This window comes from Sciurus vulgaris (assembly GCF_902686455.1).
Source record: "Sciurus vulgaris genome assembly, chromosome: 7".
NCBI classification, from domain to species: domain Eukaryota; kingdom Metazoa; phylum Chordata; class Mammalia; order Rodentia; family Sciuridae; genus Sciurus; species Sciurus vulgaris.
In genome coordinates, this window is record NC_136467.1 from 33,134,147 (window position 1) to 33,158,373 (window position 24,227).

General features: G+C 37.1%; 1 protein-coding gene across 1 annotated transcript in view; it reads left to right on the plus strand.

The window, feature by feature from the left end:
• MOXD1 (monooxygenase DBH like 1) overlaps positions 1 to 24,227 on the plus strand; it is a 78,551-nt gene that overhangs the window by 33,451 nt on the left and 20,873 nt on the right. Inside the window, 4 exon segments of the mRNA XM_079148198.1 lie at positions 19,521 to 19,700; positions 19,990 to 20,092; positions 21,649 to 21,815; positions 22,840 to 23,031. Coding sequence (XP_079004324.1) covers positions 19,521 to 19,700; positions 19,990 to 20,092; positions 21,649 to 21,815; positions 22,840 to 23,031 — 642 coding nt within the window.

Here is a 24,227-nt window from a genome sequence, read left to right on the forward strand (position 1 = left end):
TTTTACATATTGATCTGGGAGGAAGCTCATTTTGGCTCCACATGTGGCAAAGAATAGTTGATGCTATAACCAACATCTGCTTGTACTAGGGCCAAATAGCAGCTGCTGGCTCCACTTTAAATCCATAGTCTAGTATGTCGAGTTAGAATACAGAATCCTGCAGTTCCTTGTTGTCAGGGCAACTGCATTTTTTTGATCAGAAATGCCTTAACCATACCAAAGACCCTAGTGTGAAATACTGAAAGGGACTGCAGATTGTGGCCTTTAATACCTAAATGGTGTCACTGACTTTATCTTGAATGATACCATTGTGTGGCTTTAACAAGTTTTGCTTAGTGTTAAAACCCACAAATTGCATCATACTTTCTCAAATAGAACGCAAGGCTACCTCTTAATTGCATGCATATGCATGTAATTGTTTAGGTCTTTAAGGTCAGACTGCAGGCAATTTCTAGGAAGAGGAAGATGGTCTTTCAGTTCTGGTGGAAACAAAGGATCTTCCTTAGAGCCCGGAACTTAAGTGAAGTTTTTCTCATTCTCCATGTCAGTCAAAAATTATGTGACATCTCTGGCTTCCTTGTAGGTGAGGTTTGTATCATTTAGCTTTTCAGTTTCTTGAAACATCAACCTAAAATGTTCTTGAGATTCATGGCCCAACATTTTAAAAAGTACCACCTTAAATTCATTCCCTCCAAATGCATATTTGTTTCTCTTAAGTATTTAAATCTTTCATAGGTTTTCTAAAATCATTCTTGTTAATGAGATCGAATATTTTTCTCCATCAGATTTGATTTTAATATGACCTTGAGGTGAGAGTAATCCTTTTGAATGAAAACTGAATACACGTTTCTCATCACAATAATCAGTATCTCAGTCGGTTAGTGAATCTGCTGCCTTTCATTTCCCCTGGCTTTTATGATCTTGGTATTAATCTATACTCATATGTAAAAATGAAACAACTCTTCTCTTAACATTACTCTGAAAGTGCTTTAAAAATGTTGAACTTTCAATTTAGTGAGGCCCTAAGCAACATAGCACTACCCTGTCTCAAAATAAAATATATAAGGGCTGGGGATATTGTCTTAGTGATTAAATGCCCCTTGGTTCAATCCTTGGTACAAAAAAAAACAAAAACAAAACAAAACAGAACAAAAAAAAAAAAAAAACAAATAAACAACAATAACACAAAAACAAAGTTGAATTTTAGAAAACAAATACAGGTTGCTCATTACATACCAGACACTATACTTCACTTACTACTTACATCATTTTTCAGATGAGGAAACTGAGGCTTAGAAAAATATGATGTGTTCTCTAAATTTAAAGAGCTAGAGAATGGCAAATGTGGGATAGAGACTCAACCTTACCAAATTCTCATGTCTGAGCTCTTAATTTTTGCTACACATACAGGTGTTAGGAGTACTATGAACTTGAACAGTTGACTTAATTTATACATGCTTAAGTGTGAAGAGCCTTATCTTTCAGGTTTTGTAGGCCTGATTTCAAAAACTGGTTATGCCATTTATCACTTATATGTCCTTAAGTAACTTGCAGAACTTATCTGAATCTTAGTTTCCTCTTTGGCAAAATAGATACTATCTATATATCAGATTACTGAGAACCTTATTTGGAAGCAGGTGAAGCATGAAAGAAGTAAAGTATTGTCATTTCATTGTAACCTTTATTCCCTTCAGCAGTCTAAACCATCTGTTTGCTGTTTTCAACATTGTACTTCATGGTGGCAGACAGTGAGGTCCAGAGAAGAACACTGCTTTTTCTCATCCAGTTTAATTGAAACTAGGATTCAAATTCAGGTCATAAATTGCTGTTATCTGTTTTACAATATGAAATATAGAACAATTTCAAGGTAAAAAATGTACTTAAGATTTATACCCCTTTCTACTGTATAATCTTTTAATAATCTATAATTAAAGAAGTTTTAGAGCTTTTGAAAGAGCTCTAAATTACTTCGATGTAATTATCCAATAATTTAGAACGGTTGGAATTTCACTTTGATTTCATTGAGTTGCCTTAGACATTTAAGAGGGAGAAAATTGAGTTATATTTGTTTATATTGAACCGAATTTAATATGATACATAAGTTCTTTTACAACCTGAAATTTACTACTTCCACTATCTTTGCTTTTTATTTCTATGTTCACTTTTGAGATAAGGTTTATTTAAAAAAAAAAAATAGGCTGCCAAATGCACTTATTTGTTATATAAGTCAAATTCTCATTATAAGGGTTTATAAAATTCACAAATTAAGTTTACAAGGTAAAAGAACTGAGGTTTTTTTTAGTGAAAAACAGGAAATGACAGTACTGTGAGTAATATTTTCCACTCCTATAGCAATTAAAAATTTCCACCAGATTGTTGATTCATTCACATTACTTCAAACTATATTTATTCAAAGTAGTAAAAGTTATTTTATGGAATAATTTATTTTTTTCTTCGGTTTAACTTAATAATCATATGGAATTCATAAGTGAAGGGTTGTGTTCCTTGACTGGCCTTTAACAGTCTTGAAAAGAGATCACGACTGTTACACTTTTATCCCTCATCGTCTGGAAGGTGATGGGTTTGTTCTGTACTCTGTTTCTCAAGGGAACGCTTTATTTTAATATGAGAGTACTTCTTGTGTGTACTTGCTTCATTTCCAGTGCAACATCTCCTCCTTCAAACAAGTGGAAAAGTGAACAACATATAAAAGAAAAATTAGCAATGTTCCTCTTCTTCCAAATTCTACTTCCCTGAGGTAACCAATGGTAACAGATTCATTTGTATCTTTCTATAATTTGATGCTGTAGAAAACATTTACAACATTAATATGTTTATATTAGGTTAATCTCCCATTTTTAAAAAACAAGTTTGTGATTCCTATACATATATAAATTTGTTTTTTTAAATTACCATGCTTATCATTGCAGGTCAAAATATAATAACATTTATTTTAATATGAATATAACTTAATCCTCCATTAAGTATAAGCCATAATTTTGCAGCATCTCTATTGGAGTACACTTAAGGTGACTTCATTTCTTTTTCTATCACGAATAATGCTTTGATAATGCTTTGATGTTCTTATAAGCATATCTTCATGTATCAGTAGATTCTTTCTTTTGGGGGTTGGGGGTTACCAGGGATTGAACTGGGGGCACTCAACCACTAAGCCACATTCCAAGCCATATTTTGTATTTTATTTAGAGACAGGGTCTCACTGAGTTGCTTAGTGCCTCACTGTTTTGAACTCTCGTTCCTCCTGTCTCAGCCTCCCCAAGCCACCATTGGGATTACAGACTTTTGTCACTGGGCCCGGCTAGTTTCCTTTCTTTTGGATACATTGCTAAATGCATTGAGTCAAGTTATATGTACTTCAAATATTAATGTATTTGTGAGACTTGCTTTCTAAAATTCATTTACAACATTAAACCTTTAACAATGTGAGAATATTTTCTCAATGTCCTTTGAGCACTGGATAATCTGTCTTTTAAATTTATGCATGAGAGGTTCAGTACCTGGTAGAGGACTTGACTAGGACCCTCTGAAGAAGCCTGGAGTTCCCTCCCCGGGCATTTCTCTCCTCTCCCATGTCCTACTGTGTGGACTGTAACCTAGGAGGCCTCCCCTTGCTCCCAGCTCTGCGGGCCTGACTCAGGGAGAATGCGGATTCTGCCTGGGTCCCTCCCTCCTGTGCAAGCCTATAAACTCCAGCAGTAAACTGAGCAAAGAGCAGGACTGACCTTGTTTATTTCTCATTTCTCAGAACTCACTCTCCTTCTTTCCCTGATATGTAGTGTCTCGAGACACTGATCAACATCATAACTCATTGAAGAAGTCCAAATTAAAGCCCCAGTGGGATACCACTACACACCTGTAAGAATAACCAAATAACCAAAATTAAATCATTGGTAAGAAGTGAATTGGGATTCTAATACATTGCCTGTGGAACTACAAAACAGTACAGTCTCTTTGAAAAAACTACTTGGCATTTTGGTAAAAATTTAAAAATATACTTACCATATATTCCAGCTAGTCTACTCCTGGATTTTTATCCAAGAGTAATGAAGCCTATGTCCACACAAAGACTTGTACCTGAGTTTTCATAACAGCTTTATTTATGATAGTCAAGAAATAGAAACAATCCAAATCTCCATGAATATGTAAAAGGAGTTGGAATATCAGCTTCACTTGGAATAACAATATAATGGAATACTTCTTAGTCATTTAAAAAAACTGTTAATACACAGTATGGATTAATCTGAAAATAAGTATGCTGAGTGAAGTAAGACAAAATAGAGTACATATGATTTCCACCCCCTCTTTTATTGAGGTGGGAATCTCTCTGTGTTGCCCAGTCTTGTCTGGAACTCAGGGCCCAAACAATCCCCGTTTCAGCTCCTGGAGTAGTTGGGACCACAGTCATGCACTATGGTGTGGAGCTTGATTTCCAGTTTTCTTTTTTTTTTTTTTAAATAAGATTCTAGAAAGTACCTATTATCTATAGTGTCATGAAACCATCCAGCAGTTTCCTAGGGCTGAGGATGGAACAGGAAGAGATGACAATGAGGGACTATGAGGAAACTTTTGGGGATAATGGGGTATATTCATTATCTCGATTGCGATGATGGTTCACGAGGGTGTACATGTCAGAATTTATCAAATTTTACACTGATTTTAAATATGTGCAGTTCAGTGCCTGTCAGTCATACATTAATAAAAGTGCTCTCTCTGGAGTCTTTGCTTCTGGTTTTGTTCATCATTTTGATTTAAGTTTTATATTGTTTTCTCTTTTACCTTTGGGAAATCTCTCTTAAATTTCTTGCAAAGTTTGGCAATGTGTTTTAAGGCATGTTTGTTGTCAGCTTTGACAATGCAGGTGTTTTCCAAGCCAGGCGTGTGTTTTCCAAGCCAGGCGTGTCCAGAACATTCTAGTTATCCTTCACTAGGGACTCAAGTTCTAACAGGTGCAACTTCATTTTGCCAGATTTAGGACTTAGAAGACTGATATGCCATGACCTAAGACACAGAGAAAAGATGATCCAGGTGATGCTTGGGGTCTTGTGAAAGATCTCAGAGAGCATGGATGGTGGGCCAAGAAGTGTATGTCTCGTGAGCTAAGGCAAAGTGGAGTTATCGAGTTTGGCTGGAGGGTGGCGTGATGTGTTGTAGAGATGTAAGCGACAGATAACTAGAGCCTGCAGTTCAGTCATACATATCAGGATAGGGTAAGTGAGAGTAGACGCAAGGGTTGTTGTGGAGGTAGAAGTTGAAAGACTTCTCAACTCATTTGATGTTAGGGGTTAAGTCTTTAATAAAAACCCCAAGGAAGTAATGGTTCCCAGGGGGGAGGAGGCGATGAGTTCCTTCTTTGGAACTATGATCATAACTTGGTTTATCAGATCTTGTTTAGATCTCTTCTTTCATCTGCCAAGAAAAGAGGTTGGCCACATTTCTGAAACTGGAAACTTTCTCTTTGCAGATTGTAAATTATGAAGGTAGACTGAGTGTGTCTTTTATCTGATTGGGAAAAATATAAAATAAATCACTCATGCTTTTTAAGTTTTCTTCCTGAGTGGATCCATTTTTAATATCATTTCTGTGGATACTGAGAATATATAAACTCTGACAAAAAATACTGCAAGTTATTTTAGACTCAATTTTGAAGACATGTTTAGAACAGAAAAACCCTGAGTTTATTCCTGAGACTCACCTTGATCCCTGAGTTTGGTGATTCATTTTACCATTTGAGGACCTGGTGGGAACACACAAATGTCCTGGATCCAATAGGGACAAAGATGAATAGCAAAGTAAACACGTATTATTTATTATCATTATTTATTTCTGGGTGATGCTTATATGAAAGATGTTATATTATTTTCTCTATGTATTAACTTACATCAAATGCAAACACACCCAAAGATTAATGAGACATTTGTCTTGTGCTCAAGAAACCTGTATGCATGGGAGAAGCCTTATTAATTGAAATAGCTGGAGGTAGTAGAGACTGGGCTTTGGAAAAGTAAATCATGGATCTGTTTATTAAGAAAAACAAAGATCTGATGGAGTGGGAGTTATTCATCCTCAGTGGAGACTCACCCACAGACGTGAAGACTGGTGTTGAACTCAGCCATAGTCTGAGACACATTTCAGTTTGTTACTTTCTCTTTTTCATGGAATCATCCTGTATATGAGTACTTTTTTTCAAAGGGGGCCTCATGTTTAAACACAAAGAATAAGAAAAACAGATGAGCCAGAACAACAAAAATCATCCACTTCTATACATATATTTGCCTAACTTTTTGGAAGTGTGAAAGAGTACATTTCTTGGTTGCAGTCATGACAAAGTGCAGATTTACAAAACAGAGCAGTCTCTTCCTTTCTCTCTCTCTCTCTCTCCCCACCCTCCCTGCTTTCCATTCTTAATATTATCCCCTTTCCAATCAGAGGGTAATACTCCACAAAATAAACCAAGTAATTTCTCGCAACAGTACTGTAATATTACAGTACAGCATTATTTCGATCACTATTCTAATTCTTTTTCTGACCACAGCTCCTCCCCCTGCATCTGCACTTAACCTATATAGATAAGAAAAATAGGCAAAGAAAAGTCACTCTGAGGCTAGCCACTGAACTCTGGGTGCAAATTCAAGCCTTCTACTTGCTTCACTGTGCCTCAATTTTAATATCAGTCTCAGGGGTATACGAAGATTAAGTGAAATTAAATGTGATGATGTGATAAATTTGTAATGTCCTTGGTACCCATAGATACAAATAATAGCTTTTATTGATATCATAGCACCTGTATTCCAGGTGGACTCATATTTTTACCTGACTCTAGACCTTAAGTCCCTGGACAATTGCACCATGCCCATCTTTGGAGCTTCGGCCCTGGGTGTAGTTTCTGAGAGTGCTTAGTAAATATTTGTTAAATAAATGAATCAAGTCTACACTCAAATCAGAATGGTGAATTGTAACAATGTTCAAAAGATCTATTTTATCCCTGGGACAAATGAACTTTGAATGAGTGACACTGTGTATTATATACTTAATTAACTTAAGGACTGAACAGAGCAGTTCTGCTGTGCTACTTAGACATTTCATACAAAAAGCCAAAATTCAATGAAGCAAACTATAATTCAAAGTCCTGGATAATTACCAGTTTTAAAGCAACTTTATTTTATATCTTAGAGGGAAACACTTAACATCAGTTTCTCCTACTTTCATTACTGAATAAAGTAGAATTTATTTTGCAGGCATTTAAAAGAGCAATGAATTCTGGGCCTTTGGAGAAAAGCCAACATAAAATTCTTCATGAAGCAATGTTATTAATTTGTATTGTCTACAAGTAGATCTAATCTTTAGGCAATTCCTAAAGGAATAAAAAATGTCTTCGCTATTATTTCCCTCCTCCTAGAAGAAAAAAAAATGATGTCTTATTTATTAAATTTCTCCAGGAAATAAACCTCTTAAATTATGATGAATATGTGCTACAATGATATACCTTATTTAAAACTGCCAAAATTATTATGACAAATTATATATAAACACAGGTACTAGGAATATCAGGATGTGAACAGTTTTTGTAAAGGAAGTTAGTTTTAAAACATGCAGAATTAAATTGTCATGTTTAAATTTTTTTATATATATAGTAAGTTGTATTGGGCTAAATGAAAAACTAAGGTTTTTGCTTTTTTTTTTCTAATTTGGGACTGTGTTATTTTATCCTTAGAATCATCTGTTGGTAATTAAGTTCTATCCTTTCATGGACAGGATTATTAGGTCTTGAAGTCATAAAAAATAAAATAAAATAAATATACCCTCCCCCCAACAACAACAACACAACAAGAAACATCCCAGTAACTATAACTTCAAAGGAGACCAGAAAGCAGGAAACAATCCAGGGAAATGGAAAATGTTTGATGCAGAACCAAAGCAAGGTCTTGGTGCCTGCTGGGATCCTCCCATCAGGAGCTGTGACTGGTCAGGGGGAAGCTGCATGGACTGGCCTCTATCATTTGGGCTGGGAAGCCTTGACAGTGGGCTTGGGCAAGAAAACTTAGTTATTTTAAGAACCTAAAACCTGTGCTGTTATGATTGGGTTTTCAGAGAAAATACACATTATTCCAGAAACCTAACTCCAGATCCATCCTAATTAATTCATACTCTAAATACTTATTATAAATTAGAAAATTATAAGAGGAAATCAACTATGTTTCATTGACTCAATAATTAGGAAACTTTAAATTTTTCACTTTTTAACTGATATATAAAACCATAAACATTGTACATGTGATGATTCAAATCATGTAAACCTGTTGAACCTATCTCCTCAAAAATTTATGTTTTTTTATGGTGGAAACGTTCAAAATCCTTTCTTATAGTTTTTTGAAATATTCAGAACATTATGGTTGTAGGTCATCTTACTGTGCAATAGCATACTAGAACTTCTTGCTGCTAACTACAACTTAGTATGGGAAAAGGTGGATCAATGGGAATAAATATTTATGAAAGTATTTGGAGATATGAATGTAATTATTCATGTTATTGCCTACGATGAATATAATATAAATGTAATTTTCAAGGAGCTAACAAAAATAGATTATGAATGGAAAATAAGAGAACGGACATTTTACGAATACCTTATGTATACCATAGTTGTGGGATATTCCAGTAACTCAGGCAGCTCTCATGATCACCCTGTAAGTTAGGAATTGGAGCCTCATACTGTTAATGAACTCGTCATAGGTCCTTCATTTAGTAAGTGATGAAACCAGAATTTAATATAATGTACAATTATTATTGTTCAGTGCAAAATATTCAAATGTAGAAGGTTGTAAAGTGGAAAGCAAAATACCCTACCTGCTACCATTTGAGTTTTACTTTTCACAAACCATTATCAATGTTTTCTTTTTATTATTTTTCTGAAAATTTCTATACCTATGAAATCACATACCTGTGTGTCTGTTTTGATTATCCTTCTTGTTCAGTGTGTGTGTGTGTGTGTGTGTGTGTGTGTGTGTACAAATATGTATATATATATTCTTGGTTTTATTTTTAGACCCTGGTAGGATATATAGATACTAGATATTTTGACACATTTTAAAATTTAACAGTATGTTTTGAAAAATGCTTCACTTCAGTATGTATAGAGCTATTTTATTTTTATGACTGTGAAGTGGTCCACTATCTGAATTTAATGTAATTTTATCAACAACACCAAATCATTTCCAGTTTCATGCCATTACATTCTTCCCGGCCAGCATTGCTTACTAAGAGACTTAAAATGTTGCCAACCTGACAGGTGAGCATGTCACTGCTGTTTCCTCTTTTCTATGAACTTTCTGTTCATTTAGTTTGCTCATCAGTTTTGTTCCTGTCAAGGGAATTGGCCATGAGTTTAACAAAAATGTTGCAAATAACTTTTCCATTGTTTTGGTAAAGTGATGGTTGTTTATCTTTGCTCAGCTGAGTGTTGTTTCTGATCTTTCTTCTAGTACCTTTGGTTTATTTCTCCAGGATAGGAGGATGAGTCACATCAAATTTGGCATTCACATACATTTCAATGCATAGTTCTGTCCCTGACATTCTGTGATGGAAACTAGGTTCCTGAAAGATATTCCTCATTTCTGTTCTTCTCATCCCCCATGACACGTTGGTCCATGTGTGTCTGTCCCGTACAGGACTGGCAAAAATCCAAATGTATTAACACCTTTGACATATTGCTATATTGAAGAGAGTGTATTAACCAAGATAATAAAAATGAAAGCAAACATTGTTAGAAAAGCTTTCTGAACCATTATTCTGCACTATGAATCACCCAAAATTATGTTATCAATTATATATGAACTGTATGCACATCTGACTCTGTGAATAGCCAGAATTAAATTTAGGTTAACCTAAAAATCAATTCAATTTATTATTTCAAAACCCCTCACACTTATAAAGATGTAAACAACAACAGATCAAAAAATAACTAGCAATATCTTGTCTTCATGTCATATTTATTCATACACACACAAATAAATAATAAGGGCTATAAAAAGTGTTTTCCATGTAATGGATTGGCAGCAAATGGTAAAACAGTGAGTTGATATTCTATGGAAAAAAATTTATGTATGGAATAATTGCATTCAATAAAAAACATTATAGATGTGCTACATTGTCTAGAACTGAAAGCCGTTTTCAACTAATAATCACTAAAAATTGTATGCCAATTGCTCCTTTAATTTTTATAACAGATTAAAAGCTGATTCGTATTTCCCTTTGACAAATAAGAAAACTGAGTTTCAGTAAGGTTAAGTAATTTGCCTTGGGTCATAACTATTAAGTGGCAGACTTTGGATTCCAAACCAAGTCTTTGGTGTCAGGGCACCACACAGTGCTGCCTCCTGAAAGAAAGTCAGAGAAACAAGATCCACGTGAGCCAAAGGAATCAGAGAAAGCATCCAGGGAAAGCAAAACCTGGGCTTTCAAAAATGAATAGGATTTAAATAAGTGAGGCTGAACAAGGGGGACTTACTGAATGGGGAAAACAGCGTGAGTGAAATCATGGTGGTAAGAATGGACATGGTAGAAAAGGAAGGACGGTGGGGCAAGGCGCAGCCAATGAGAGTGGGCGCTGAGTGTCAGAAGGCGTGGACTTGATCAGCCAAGCTCCGGGTAGCGTAGAGCCTCTGAATATTACAGTCTGGCTAACAAGGTGAAGAGTGCAGATTTGGGAACAGGGTCCAGTGGAAATCCAGAGTGTTGCCCAGAAGACAAGTAGCTCCTCAACATCCATCTTAGTCTGTTTGTGCTGCTACAAAACACACACATACAACTTTATACTAAGTAATTTATGAAAAACAGAAATTTATTTCATGTAAGGGAAGTCCAAGATGAAGTCACTGGCATTATGAAGATCTGGAAGATTGGAGCTCAAAGACTCCAAACATAAAGGAATGATATGGAGAGGGAAAGGCTAATTTCCCTGGTTTGATCAGTACTTGCTATTTGCATGTGTTGAACTGTCACCCTGAATCTCATAAACGTGTATAATTAATATGCAATAATAGAATTAAATATTAAATTTTATTAAAAAATAAAGAGGCATTGGCATTGGTGAGGGCTGCTCTCTGCTTTCAAGATAATATGGATCCTTAGCTGGGTAGAGTGGTGTATGCCTATAATCCCAGGTACTCAGAGGCTAAACCGGGAGGATCACAAGTTCAAGGCCAGCCTGAGCAACAAAGTGAGACCATATCTTAAAATTAAAAATAAATATAAAGGACTAGGGATGGAACTCAGTGGTAGAGCCCCTCTTGATTCAACTTCCAGTTTAAAAAAGAAAATGATGGACCCTTATTGCTGTGTCCTTATGGCAGAAGGGAGAAGAGAGAAGGGGAGAGAGCCCTTGTGTGAGGGCTCTAATCCTATCCATAAGGACTTTGTCCTCAGGGTCTAACCACTCCTAAAAGGCCTCACCTTTAAAACCATCACATTGGCAATTAAGTTCAAACATATGAATTTCAGGGGACACATTCAGACCATAGCAACACTGAAGAAGGTAAGTATGGGTTCATTGGTTGGATGGATAGGAGGTGTGGGCAGATGTGATTGTTGTGACTAGAAAGTAACTTGAAGGAAGTTTAAAGATGAGCAGTAAGAGCTAGAGTGAGTCATATTCTTCCAGTATGTTCTAGATATTCAATGTTCTCTTGAAAAAGATTGGTTTTTTTCAAACACATTATAGAACCAGGCTTAGCCATTAGTTATTTTGGGAAGTCTGTTTTGTATTTTTTCCCTGACAAATATGAATGAACAATTTTCCAACTTAATTCAGACTTGGGTAGTGGTCACCTCAGTTTCTGTTGATTGTCTAGAAAGGGGAAGCAACACATAAAGGGTGATTTAAAAAATAATTGTAACTGACTGTTATGGTTTGGATGTGAGGTTTCCCCCAAAAGCTTATATGTGAAACAATACAAGAAGATTTGGAGGAGAAATGATTGGGCTATAACCTTAATCTAATTGATGAATTAATCCCTGATGGGATTAACTGAGTGGTAACTGGAGGCAGGTGGGGTGTGGCTGAAGGAAGTGGTTCACTAGGGGTGTGGCTATGGGGTATGTATTTGTATCTGGCCAATGGAGTCTCTCTCCCTCTCTAATGTGGGTAAGGCACCTAAAGTGATTTGGTGAAGCACGACACTGTCCCTTCTACTGCCCTGCCAGTGAACGCCAGTATCTCAGCACAGTGGTTGGGAGCTTGATCCAATCCAGATCCCAGAGTCAAATCTAGGTCTGCCATTGGGCAAGTTCCTTAACTTATATGCACTTTGTTTTTCATTTCTATGAAATGTAGAGTAATTCTATAAGGTTTGTTTGGAGGATTAAATGAATATCTATAGCCTCTGTGTATATAGTCTAGAGCTGGATGGAACATAAGAGCTGTGTGATGTGACCTGCACACAGTCATGTTGCACAGCTGGTTGGTGGCACAGCCTAGAAGTGAACTCACTCTCCTGATTGACAGGAGACTATTACTTCTTTCAAGCTATGTGTGTGTTCAGTTAGTTTCTTAGATATAGTGATCTCTGATTTATTGAATATCTTAATTGACTGAAAATTAATTTACATGCTAATACAGGGCCAAAAGTTACTTGAGAGTTCATGAATAACCTGTTAAAATTCAAAGGACAATATGTATACCAATTATGTTGTTTCAGAAAGTTTCTTTAAAGCTGTTTTTTACTTTGTTTGTTATATTCCTGAGGTGTTTGACCATCTATATCACATTCAGATGTGGATGACTGTAAATGGTAATATGTCACCTCTCTCAAGAAAATTTGCATATTCATCATGTAAACAATCTTAATGCTAACAGCTTGTGTGGAAATTCAGCAATTGGTAAACAGGAGAGAAAGACATTTGTGAATAGTAGAGGAGATGGTTATTTTCTTCCACCTAATTCTTCCAGAGAATTTACTAAAGTATTGTTGTTATTAACTTGTCCAGATCCAGTTAAGAATGGTAAATAAAAAGGAAGATTAAAATACAAGCATTTTATGTGACAGTGTTCCTAATAGAAAAGACAATTTCAGGTAACCTATGACTTAGCACATATATATCAATGAATTCATGATATATACTTGAGTATGATTGTTAGGACTTTTGGCAACAAGTAACAAACTCAAGTTGAAGTAGCTTAAGAAAAAGAATGAATGTATTGATTTATTAATTAACGGGAAAGCTGGATAAGTGAACCACAGAATGGCAGAGATACAGCTGATTTCAGAACCAACCTAAGGTAGGTGTTAAAACTTGGCTAAGACCGTCCTGCCTATCTCCAGTACTTCTCTGTGTGCTCTCTCATCTCTCTGCACACTGGCTTCTTCAATATGCTGGAAAACATCAGGAACCTGGGACTTGCTGAACCTCACAATGTCTAGCTTCTAGAAGATTCCTTTTTATAGTTTGAAAAGTAAAAATATTCCTTGTTATAGTTTGAAAAATTCCTAAGGCAAGACTGGGGGTTTGATATCCATCCCGGAACTGGTCAACTGGCTGGCAGATCAAGGTCAGGTATGAAGGTGGCAGTTGAGAATTCCCTAAGAATTCCGGATTACAGAAAGGGGTGAATTATTCCCAGAGTTCCCTCTTCCTCAGTTCTTACTCTTTCTTCATTCCTTTTCTTCATCTGTGTCTGACTTGACCTTCTTGCAGTCGCCTTCTGGGATTTAGCTGCCGGTCCATTCATGTTGCAGAACTGTGAGTGGATGAATTTCTGGGATACCTTGACGCCACATCAGCAAGTCAGGCTTTGCTTTGATCCCTGATTTTTCTTAGAGTGGAATATCTTCGGGGTGAAGATCCCATTCCCTTGCTCAGTTTTTTAACCTTTCATAACTGAGAAATATTGTGATATTAGGGAGTCCCCCCCCCCTCCCCGAGTTAGGCATGAGAATAAGGCAGATGCTTCTGCATTACCATAGGCACATGGGATTGTCAATGGGATCATAAGGAGATCTACCTATGCTGCTAGTTCTGGCTGTAATGTTCTCATAGGCAGTACAACTTTATGAGCCAGCTAACCTTTGGATGCCCTATGTCAGAGATAGTTTTATGGGCTTTTATGTGGACAGCAACCTGGGCCTCAGGTGGTATGTAAAGCAGGGTGCCAGGAACAAGAACAGGCAAGAAGAAGAGTGATGGGGATTTACAGAATTTCCAGCTCATTACAGATTCCACCCATTACCTCTTCCCTTTGTTTCAATTTTTAATTTATTGAACTGAAAGTTGTCTTTGCAGAGCTATGTTTCACTCTCCCATGCGTGTTTCAACAAGCAAGAAAAAAACATCTTAAATGGATAGACCTGGAAGAAGGAGCTTAGTTAGGAAAATTACTCAAGAGCTGTGGTTACCTCCTGTGTTTCTCTAATAGAGCTCAGTGTACTTGGACAGGACAAGAAAGGCATTTTTCCCTCTTTACACTCCCCAATTAAAAACTGGAGCAGGACACATATATGTTTAACTACAGATAAAGGCATTATTTAGCCTCAATCATGAAGAGAAACATATCTGTGACAATGCACATCACAATAATTGCAGAAACAATCCGAAGCTAGGTCTAAATGTATAAATCTGCAAATCATTAGTTCATGATTTAAAATTGGGGATGGGGGATAGATCAGCTTCCTGAGACAGTCATAATAAATGGACAGCTTCAAAGAACAGAACTTTGTACTCTTTAATGGAGGTCCGAAATCAAGGTATAGACAGAGTCAGCCTCCCTTCCACAGCTGTGGGGAGAACCTTTCCTTCATCGGCCCTTTGCCATCTTCTCTGTGTGTGTCTGTGGCCAAATCTCCCTTTCCTTTCTCTTGTAAAGACACCAGTCATTGGGCGTAGGGCCCATCCTTATCCAGTATGACCTCATCTGAATCAATTACATCTGCAGAGACCCTATTTCCAAATAAGGTCATATTCTCAGGTTCCAAGTGAACATAAATTTTTTAAAATTTTTTATTTGTTCTTTTTAGTTATATGTGACAGTAGAATGTATTTTAAAATATTACACATACATGTAGTATAATCTTCCATACTTGTGGTTGTATACAATGTGGAGTTTCACTGGCCATGTAGTCATATATGAACATAAGAAAGTTATGTCCGATCCATTCTACGGTATTCCCTATCCCCATCCCCACTCCCTTCCCTTCATTCCCCTTTGTTTAATCCAATGAACTTCTATTCTGACCCCTCTTATTTTGTGTTAGCATCAGCATATCAGAGAAAACATTTGACCTTTGGTTTTCTGGGACTGGATTATTTAACTTAGTATAATAGTCTCCATTTCCATTCATTTACTAGCAAATGCCATAATTTCATTTTTCTTTATGGCTGAGTAATATTTCATTGTGTATATGTACCACATTTCTTTCCATTCATATGTTGAAGGGCACCTAGGTTGGTTCCATATCTTAGTTTTTGTGAATTGAGCTGCTGTAAACATGATGTGGCTGCATCACTATATTATGCTGATTTTGGGTCCTTTGGGTTAATACCAAGGAATGGAATACTTCATCAAATGATGGTTCCATTCCAAGTTTTCTGAGGAATCGCCATACTGCTTTCCACAGTGGTTGCACTTATATGCAGTCCCACCAGCAATGTATAAGTGTACCTTTTTCCCCATATCCTCACCATTTATTGATAACTTTTTTCTTGATTGCCATCTGACTATAGTGAAATGGAATCTTAATGTACTTTCAATTTTCATTTCTCCAATTGCTAGAGATGATTTTTTTTCATACATTCATTAACTGATCATATTTCTTCTGTGAAGTGTCTGTTCAGATCCTTTGCCCGTTTATTGATGAGGTTATTTGTTTTTTTGGTGTTAAGTTTTTTGAGGAGATGCTGTTCAACAATAAGTAAATTAGGTAAAAAGGACATTTCTTTCACCAGGTGCTAATGTTTAGGTAAGTGACTGTTGGAGGGCTGTATATGGATTCATAATTTTGCTGATTCTTAGTTGCTTTCAAAACAGGTCCTTTCTGAACTGAATCTATTTTTGCAGTCAGTCCTGGTGAAAGGGAACCAGCAAAGAGGCACAGTTTTGTCAAGGACCCCCTTCCTTCAAAGACAGAAGGGTGGCGTTTCCCCTAAGATTTTCCTACCTCCTGTTCTTTGTTGGTTTTAAGTTCTAAGGAATTTTGCAACACTTCGAAATTTTTTTGTCTGAACCTGCTTCCCATCATTTGATTCTTATTTCTCCAGGTCTCAACCCACTCTGTGAGGCTCTATTTAACTGAACTAACACCAAGTGCAGATTCTTTGAGTCATTTTATTCCTTTATATATTTAAAAATGAATATATAGAATGAGTTGATGGGGTCTGGAAATGTAACTCAGTGGCGTGCCTGCCTAGCACTTACAACACTCTGAGTTCAATCCCCAGACCCCACTCCAAAAAAATTCTAGAATGGATTGCTGCACTTAAGATCTTTCAATTACATTGTGTCTCTGGCATCTAGTTACACCCCTCTCTGCCCTCGCGGAACTATGCAACTACAGAATGGGTAGAAATTCCTTCCTGTCTCTTCAAAATAATTGATTCATTTGCTGAGAGCAGATTAGGAAGTCTGTATAGGTTGGGAAAGGTTCAGAATAGCCACATCAGGGGAAAGGGCAGAATTCAGAACAAAATAAAGGTTGATTTACCAAGGCAAAAATATGAGTTATAAAGTTTGAGGTCTCACATGAATGGTTATAAAAGTGTATTGTCACCTTTTGACTTTCTGAGGCTGGCTTATTTCTCTTGGCATGATGTTCTCTGGTTCCATCTACTTTCCTGCAAATGACATAATGCTGAGTAAATCACTAAGTATATATACACCACATTTTCTTTATCCACTCATCTGTTGATGGACATCTAGGAAGAATGTCAGACAAACATGTTTTCTCTCATATATGGAAGATAGAGCAGAAAAGTAAGGGAAATATATCTCATGAAAATAGAGGGGAGACCAGTATAATAGAGAGTAATGGGTAGGGAAAATGAGGAGAAGGTAAAGGGAGATACATGGAAATGTTCTAGACCAAATCAGGCTATGTACAGGCACAAAGATATAACAATAAAGCCCATTATTATAATTATAATTCACTAATAAAAAAGAAATTTAAGGGGAAAACATTTTTAATAAGTATTGAGAAAAAGCAGCAAAGCATTTATTGACTCTGGTTAACAGGCAGCCAAAATATTTTTTAAATGCTGTTCACAGGTTGAACCTATGTATACTTAATAAAGAGGATAATGGACATAATTATTTTATTAATTAAAATTGATGATACATAATGGGGGTGGGGAGCGGGGGGTGAGAGAAGAATGGGGGAACTTTAGATTTCGTAGGGGGAAATGAGAGGGGGAGGGGGCAGGGGAATGAAAGATGGAATGAGGCAGACATCATTCCCCTCTGTATATGTATGATTACACAAATGGTTTGAATCTACATCGTGCACAATCTTAAAAACAAAATGATGTACCCCATTTGTGTACAATGAATCAAAATGCATTCTGTAAAAATAAAACAAATAATAAAAAAGTTAAAAGGTATACTGTTTGATGCAAAAAAAAGGAAGCATATCTTCAATATTCTAAGTAGAGACTGAGAAGGGCAGGTGGCAGGACTGAACCACAGCTGGGGGTGTGCAGGTGAGGTGTGAGGGGTCCGGTGGGTGAGTCACACAAGGGACCTTCTAGGACAAGATGGTGGGTTGATTGGAAAGGTGTGAACTAGCTGAAAAATCAGGAAAGAGGGTCAGAAAGAGTTTAAGGGGAGGGAAGACAGCTGGTGTAAGGGTGTAAGAGTAGAATTTAGTTGCTGACATGGGATGCAGGGAAAGAACTGGAGATGAGATATTCAGGAAACTCAGAAGCAGGTAAACAATGATCCCACTTCATGGATGCGGACTTCATGATCAATTCAGTGAATGGTTCTGAAGACGCTCTCTGTTGCAGGGGCTGTTGTATGCCTATTTGACCTGGATAGAGAGGATAAGAGATAATGGGATCAGGAAAACCAGTATAAACCAAAGGAGTTCTTGATTTTCCAGGTTCAGTTTTATGATCAGTGTTAATTTCCACTTTGGTCTTGCCCCTGTTTTGGCAGCTTTATGATATTGTTTCTTTCTTTTCTTCTTACTGCTAAGACCTCACAAGTGTATCCCAAAGCTCTGTGCTGAAGTGACTTAAGTCTTTAAAAGAATCCTGCCCCTCTCTTTCTCCTCTGTGTTTTGGTTCCAAGGCTGTTCTTCTGCCACGCGCATGGCTAACAGATTACTCAGAGGTGCCAGGAAACTTTTTTCTTTCTTTCTTCATCTCATCTCTCACATCCGCTCCAGTTTGCCAAGGACTTGTTTCTTCCAAGCCTTTTTATCTTCTTCCACAATTAGCACCTAGGTTTGTAGAAAGTTTCCTTGTTCTTTTATAAGTAGTTCTTTTCTCAGGAAATCCTCAGTTTTTAGGTGATACCCTCAGTTTGTTATCTGGAGGTCAGATTACAATTCAATTCTCCTTGAAGATCTTACCAGGTCTCAAACAGAGGCCTTGGAATCTGCCCTTTTTAGGAAAGAACACATTGACAGGCCATGGGAGGGCAGTGGCAGTGAGACCAAGAGACACTCAGCATACCGCTATGAGTCTGGCGCTGACCCCTGATGGCAGTGTTGTGTGGTGGTTCTTACTAGTAGCTTGCAGAGGAACAGCACATCGCTAACAATATGGTTTTGATCTTTTTCTCTGCAAACTTCTTTTATTTAAAAATTTTTTAGTTGTAGATGGACACAATACCTTTATTTATTCATTCATTCATTTATTTACTTATTTATTTATTTATGTGGTTCCGAGGATTGAACCCAGTGCCTCACACGTGCTAGGCGAGCACTCTACCACTGAGCCACAAACCCAGTTCCACTCTCCAAACTTCTAATAACAAAATGGTTATCTTTGTCATTAAAATAAAAATATCCATTATTGAGCCCTCCTTTGTGCCCAGTCCCATGTATTTATAAAGATGAATGAGACATCATCTGTCATCTCCAGTAGGGATGGTGAAATAACCATTTGAGGTGGAGGAGAGTGAGAGTTTGTACCAATATCTTTACTTTTTTTTTTTTTTCCTACTTGGGAAATAAAAAGGAAGAAGAGGGAAGAGGAACAACGCCAGGTGAAGCCTGGAAGAGAGAGTAAGCGAGTTTTGAAACAGTAGCTATGCAGTATGGGCAAAGGGGGGGAAAGTTAATTTAAAACAAAAAAGAAGAGATTAGTGAAGTCCCGCCATTCTCAGAGTAAATGGTAACTCATCGTTGTTGTTGCTGTTGTCAGCGCAATTGTCACTGTCATCGTCACTGTCCCCAGAGCAGACTGTACTTGGACCACATAACCTTCCCATGACAGAATATTTAGTTTTGTGCTTGTGGTGGGATGTCGCAGGGCGTTTTCGTCTGACGCACCCCCTCTCCTTTGTGTTTGGGTAGGTGGAGCCTGTGATCCAGAGGGGCCACGAGAACCTGGTCCACCACATCCTGCTCTATCAGTGCAGCAGCAGCTTCAATGACAGCGTCCTGGACTACGGCCATGAGTGCTACCACCCCAACATGCCCGACGCCTTCCTCACCTGCGAGACCGTGATTTTTGCCTGGGCCATTGGAGGAGAGGTGGGGTTAATATTACTGAGGTATAACACAACCAACTGATCATGTTTCCCTCTCACATATTTGGTGCTACTAGTTGTACGTAAAGCTCTACCTACTGTTTTTGATCTGAGAGTGAAGTATTTTTGTTTGCAAAGGAAAGGATTCTTTCCTTAAGTCATTTTATTTGATCAGTGATTGACTAATGGTGTTCCAGAAGGTTGAAATGCTTTTTTAATTTTTTTAAAATGGAGAAGCGTTCCAAGGGACTTTCAAAGGACACTGTCTTATGGAGTTTTCCTATCATATTTAGGGTTTTTCCTATCCACCTCATGTTGGATTATCCCTTGGCACTCCATTAGATCCTCATTATGTGCTTCTAGAAGTCCATTATGATAATCCGACACATAAGAAAGGTGAGTTCATTCTTCTTATGTTTTATCTATGCGTCTAAAAAGTTTTGTAACTTGTCTTTCACAGAAGTGAAACAAAATAGCAACCAATATTAGAAAAAATTAACCTGTACATTTGTCATCCAAACTAGGATCCTTTTTTAGAGTGAAAGAGGGTACTATTCATAATTACCCTGGAACGGCAGTCATTAACCAGCACCATCCAGGCAAATGGGCACATGTGGTCATTAATCTTTCAAACATTTCCAATACGTTTCCAATACCTATTAGGAAGTACAATAATAGCCTTTTTTTCCTTTGTGATACAAATTAGTTGCAAATATGTCATAAAACATTTTCTATTTAACTACCCATATGAAAAACCTACCATCAATCACATTAAAAATATTAAGCATTTTGTTATGTGGTAGACAAGCCAAATATACTCAAGAACTATTTATGCAGTGCACCTGTATCATATGATATTGAAGTATAGAGGTAAGTGTAAGGACACGTGTTTGATTTCTGATTTAATTCTGTAATATGACAAAACTAAAAAATTGATAGATTCAATGTGAAATTATCAACAGAAGCAATTTCTAGTAATTGTTTTGCTTTGATTTATGTAATTATTCCAAATCCTGAACACCAATATGCTATGGATCTGAGTTGGATGATCTAATGTGAGTGAAAACGTAGTGTCCCCACACATATAGAAATCACAGTCCAGTGGGAAAGAGAAATAATAAGACGATCATACTGATTAATATAAAATTAGATATATGCCACGTGATTCAAAAGGGAGGTACTTGGCACTCTGAGAGATTTAACGGGCGGCCTAATCTAGCCAGAGGTATGTGGTGGGTAGTCTACAAAGTCTTCCTTGAAGAAACAAACTCCTCAAGGCTGTAGATGCAAACTTAGTGTTAATTGCTATTGGGAAGGAAGTCAATTAATTTCAGAGTTAATGAACAGATTTATGAATTCTCCCTCTTTATAATAACTATGTCATAGCAAGGAGTGTGTCTTATTTATTTTTTAATCTTCATAATGCCTAATGTAGTACTTACTGTTCACAGTGGTAACTATAATAAATGTAATAATTGTGTGTTGATTGAATGATTTTAAAACATAAGAGAATGGTGGCAAACTATATAGAAAGGTAAACTTTAGTAGTTCATTAGCAGATGGATTCTAGGTTGAGGAATTGTACTCCTAAATAAGTGTTATTGAACTTCCTCTCAAAACGAAATGAAACAAAACTTTTGGAGGGTTATTCTACATTCTAATGAATGGTGGTAGAATTTCCGCTCTGTCTCCATGTTAGATAACTGTGAAACATATCAACTCAGTAACTCAAACATCTCTCCCTAGCAGGCCTGTGAGTTTACAAAGGTGGCAAACAATATGATGACTGGTGTTTGAATTTCTGTTGAATAAAGCTGATTGCTGTCTTCCGTTAATCTCTTCTTGTATTCCTTGCAAGATTTTATGGAAAACAAGTGAATCCATTTCAACTGAGTATGAGAACTTTCTATTAATAATTCCAACTCACTTTTAATGATGTGTTTTTGTTCCAGGCTTAATAGACAGTTCTGGACTGAGGTTATTTCATACAATTGATATAAGAAAATATGATGCTGGGGTGATCGAGGCTGGCCTCTGGGTGAGCCTATTCCATACCATCCCTCCAGGGATGCCTGAGTTCCGGTCTGAGGGTCACTGTACTCTGGAATGCCTACAGGAGGTATGCAGTGTCCATGTCTGTGAGCTACTGCCTACATATTAAACAATGCTCTTAGCAACTGTGGTGTGAAGAATTCCTTGCTTGTTTATTATGGATCTTTTTCTTGTCTTCACCTTGTAAAGCCATGATTGTCATTTCAGCATGACCTTCCACGGCCTTTGTATCTTGAAGGCTACAGGTATAGAATTCAGGAGGTGAGAATAACTGTATGGTGTTCTCCTTCCTACTGCGACCTCTTTGCTTCATGTCAGACACTCATTTTCACAGTTTCTACCTTTGTGTGCAAAGCCTCTTTCTCCTTTTTCTGCCTTTTATTCACACTTCATTTTTTTTTCTGTAATTCATTTTCATTTTTTCTTCTTTCCAACTTCCTTCCCTTCTTTCACCAAAGAGCAAGAATAACTAATGTAGAGGTACATATTGTGTTAGAGAAAGCCATGAATATAATAATGACTATTTCTGCTTGTAATTCTTTGTATTGAAGCATTTTAATAGGTATCATACTCTTTGTGAATTCGAAGAGTCTGCAGTTATGGGTAGTAAGGCAGATGGGTGAAGTGGAAAGATTATGCTCTTCTGAGCCATTTAGACCCTGACTCGCATTGCCATGACAACATTTACTAGCTGTAGAACCATGGGAAGTTCATTTCATTCCATTGACCATTCTGGATTTCTTATCTGGAAAAGGTTGGGGGGAGCAGGCACAAAATCCTCTTTTCTAGAGTTCCCATTTTCAGGTTACTGATGTGCTGGAATCCTTTTACCAGGAGTGTTGACTGCCTCTTTGAAAGAAAGCAAAAAGAAAGATAGGTGTGGTCTGGTAGGTTCCCTTTCTTGTCTCCTGGCAAATTTGCTTCACAAAGAGAACATTGAACAATCCAAATTCAAAATACTTGGCAGCTTAAGCATTTGTTTGAATTGCCTTAGCTTTTTTTCTCAGTTGTCCCTCCAAGTATGTTTGACGTGCATTGTCTGAACATGCATTTGTTTGGGCTCATCAGTTCTTCCGCGCTGTCCCCCGCAGGCTCTGGAGGCTGAAAAGCCAAGTGGAATCCACGTGTTTGCTGTTCTTCTCCATGCTCACCTGGCTGGCAGAGGCATCAGGCTGCGTCATTTCCGCAAAGGGGAGGAAATGAAATTACTTGCTTATGATGATGATTTTGACTTCAATTTCCAGGAGTTTCAGTATCTAAAGGAAGAACAAACAATCTTACCAGTAGGCATGGTTTTGTTCTTTTTCACTGAATCTTTTAAAAGTCACGAGACATTTATCTGTTGAGATGTAGTAAACTTTCTACCAGTGAAATAAATTGCTCACCATACCCAAAGCCTTAAAGCCACCCACTGTGGGTATTGCATAACTCAGAGGGAATGTGTTTGATCTGCTTTCCAAAATCACAACTCATTTTTATTATTATTCTCAGAGGCAATTCAAGTTTTTCATTTAAAAATAAATAAAAACAGAAAACAACAATCGAACAACAACAACAAAACCTCTCAACAATCAGCAAAATCTGATTATTAAGCATGACCCCTTTTTTTTCTTGATTCCCCAGTTAGTGATTCTTTGGGTTACAATTTTCCTAATGGTGAAATAAGATATTTCTTTATACTATCTTGAAGGATAGGATATATTTTTGAAGTTTCATTTCAGTAAAAAAAAAAAAAAAAGTAAGGTAATTCTTTCATTTCACAAAGGTGTTCAGATGGTTAATTACACTCTGCTCTGCAACCTGGCTTGCAGCAACAACTGAGTTTATTTGGAAGGATAGAAGAAAATCTCACATATTGCAACAGTGACACCTTTGTAACCCTTTAGTTTTATGTGGCTTCATTTTCTCAAATGTTTTATTCCATGGCCATCAGGCTCAGTGGTCACACAGTTTCCTGCTCATCATCCATCCTTAAAAGTCAGATTCTTATGCAATCTACTAAGTGACAGTAACATCAACATCTTCTCTACATGATGCTGGATATGGGGTTTTTAGATGGTGTGAACTGTCAGGGGAAGGCAGGGCACAAGAAGATGGGAAGGAAAAGGTGAAAAGTAGAAAAAAGTTATGACAAGGAAGAGGGATCTATACTTTTTAAAGGACTATCCCTCACATCCAACCAGTTTCAATGTGGTATCTTAGAACTTCCTAACTGGTGTGCATGAGTAGGATATTGACCTCTGGGTCTTCTGAGTAGCAGGGCAGGTAAAGAAAATCTAGGGGTCACTGCCCATAGATGGCAGCTTCTGCTTCCATGATCGGTTGTTCCTTCCACTTTCCTGAATGGGGAGCTATAAAAACTTTCTCCATGTGTGTTGCAATGTTCAAAAGGTTGGAAATCATGAAAACAGCAAATCATTACAGATTCTGTTGTAAGATAAAGACATGACTAAAGAAAATAATGTAAATGAACAAGTGA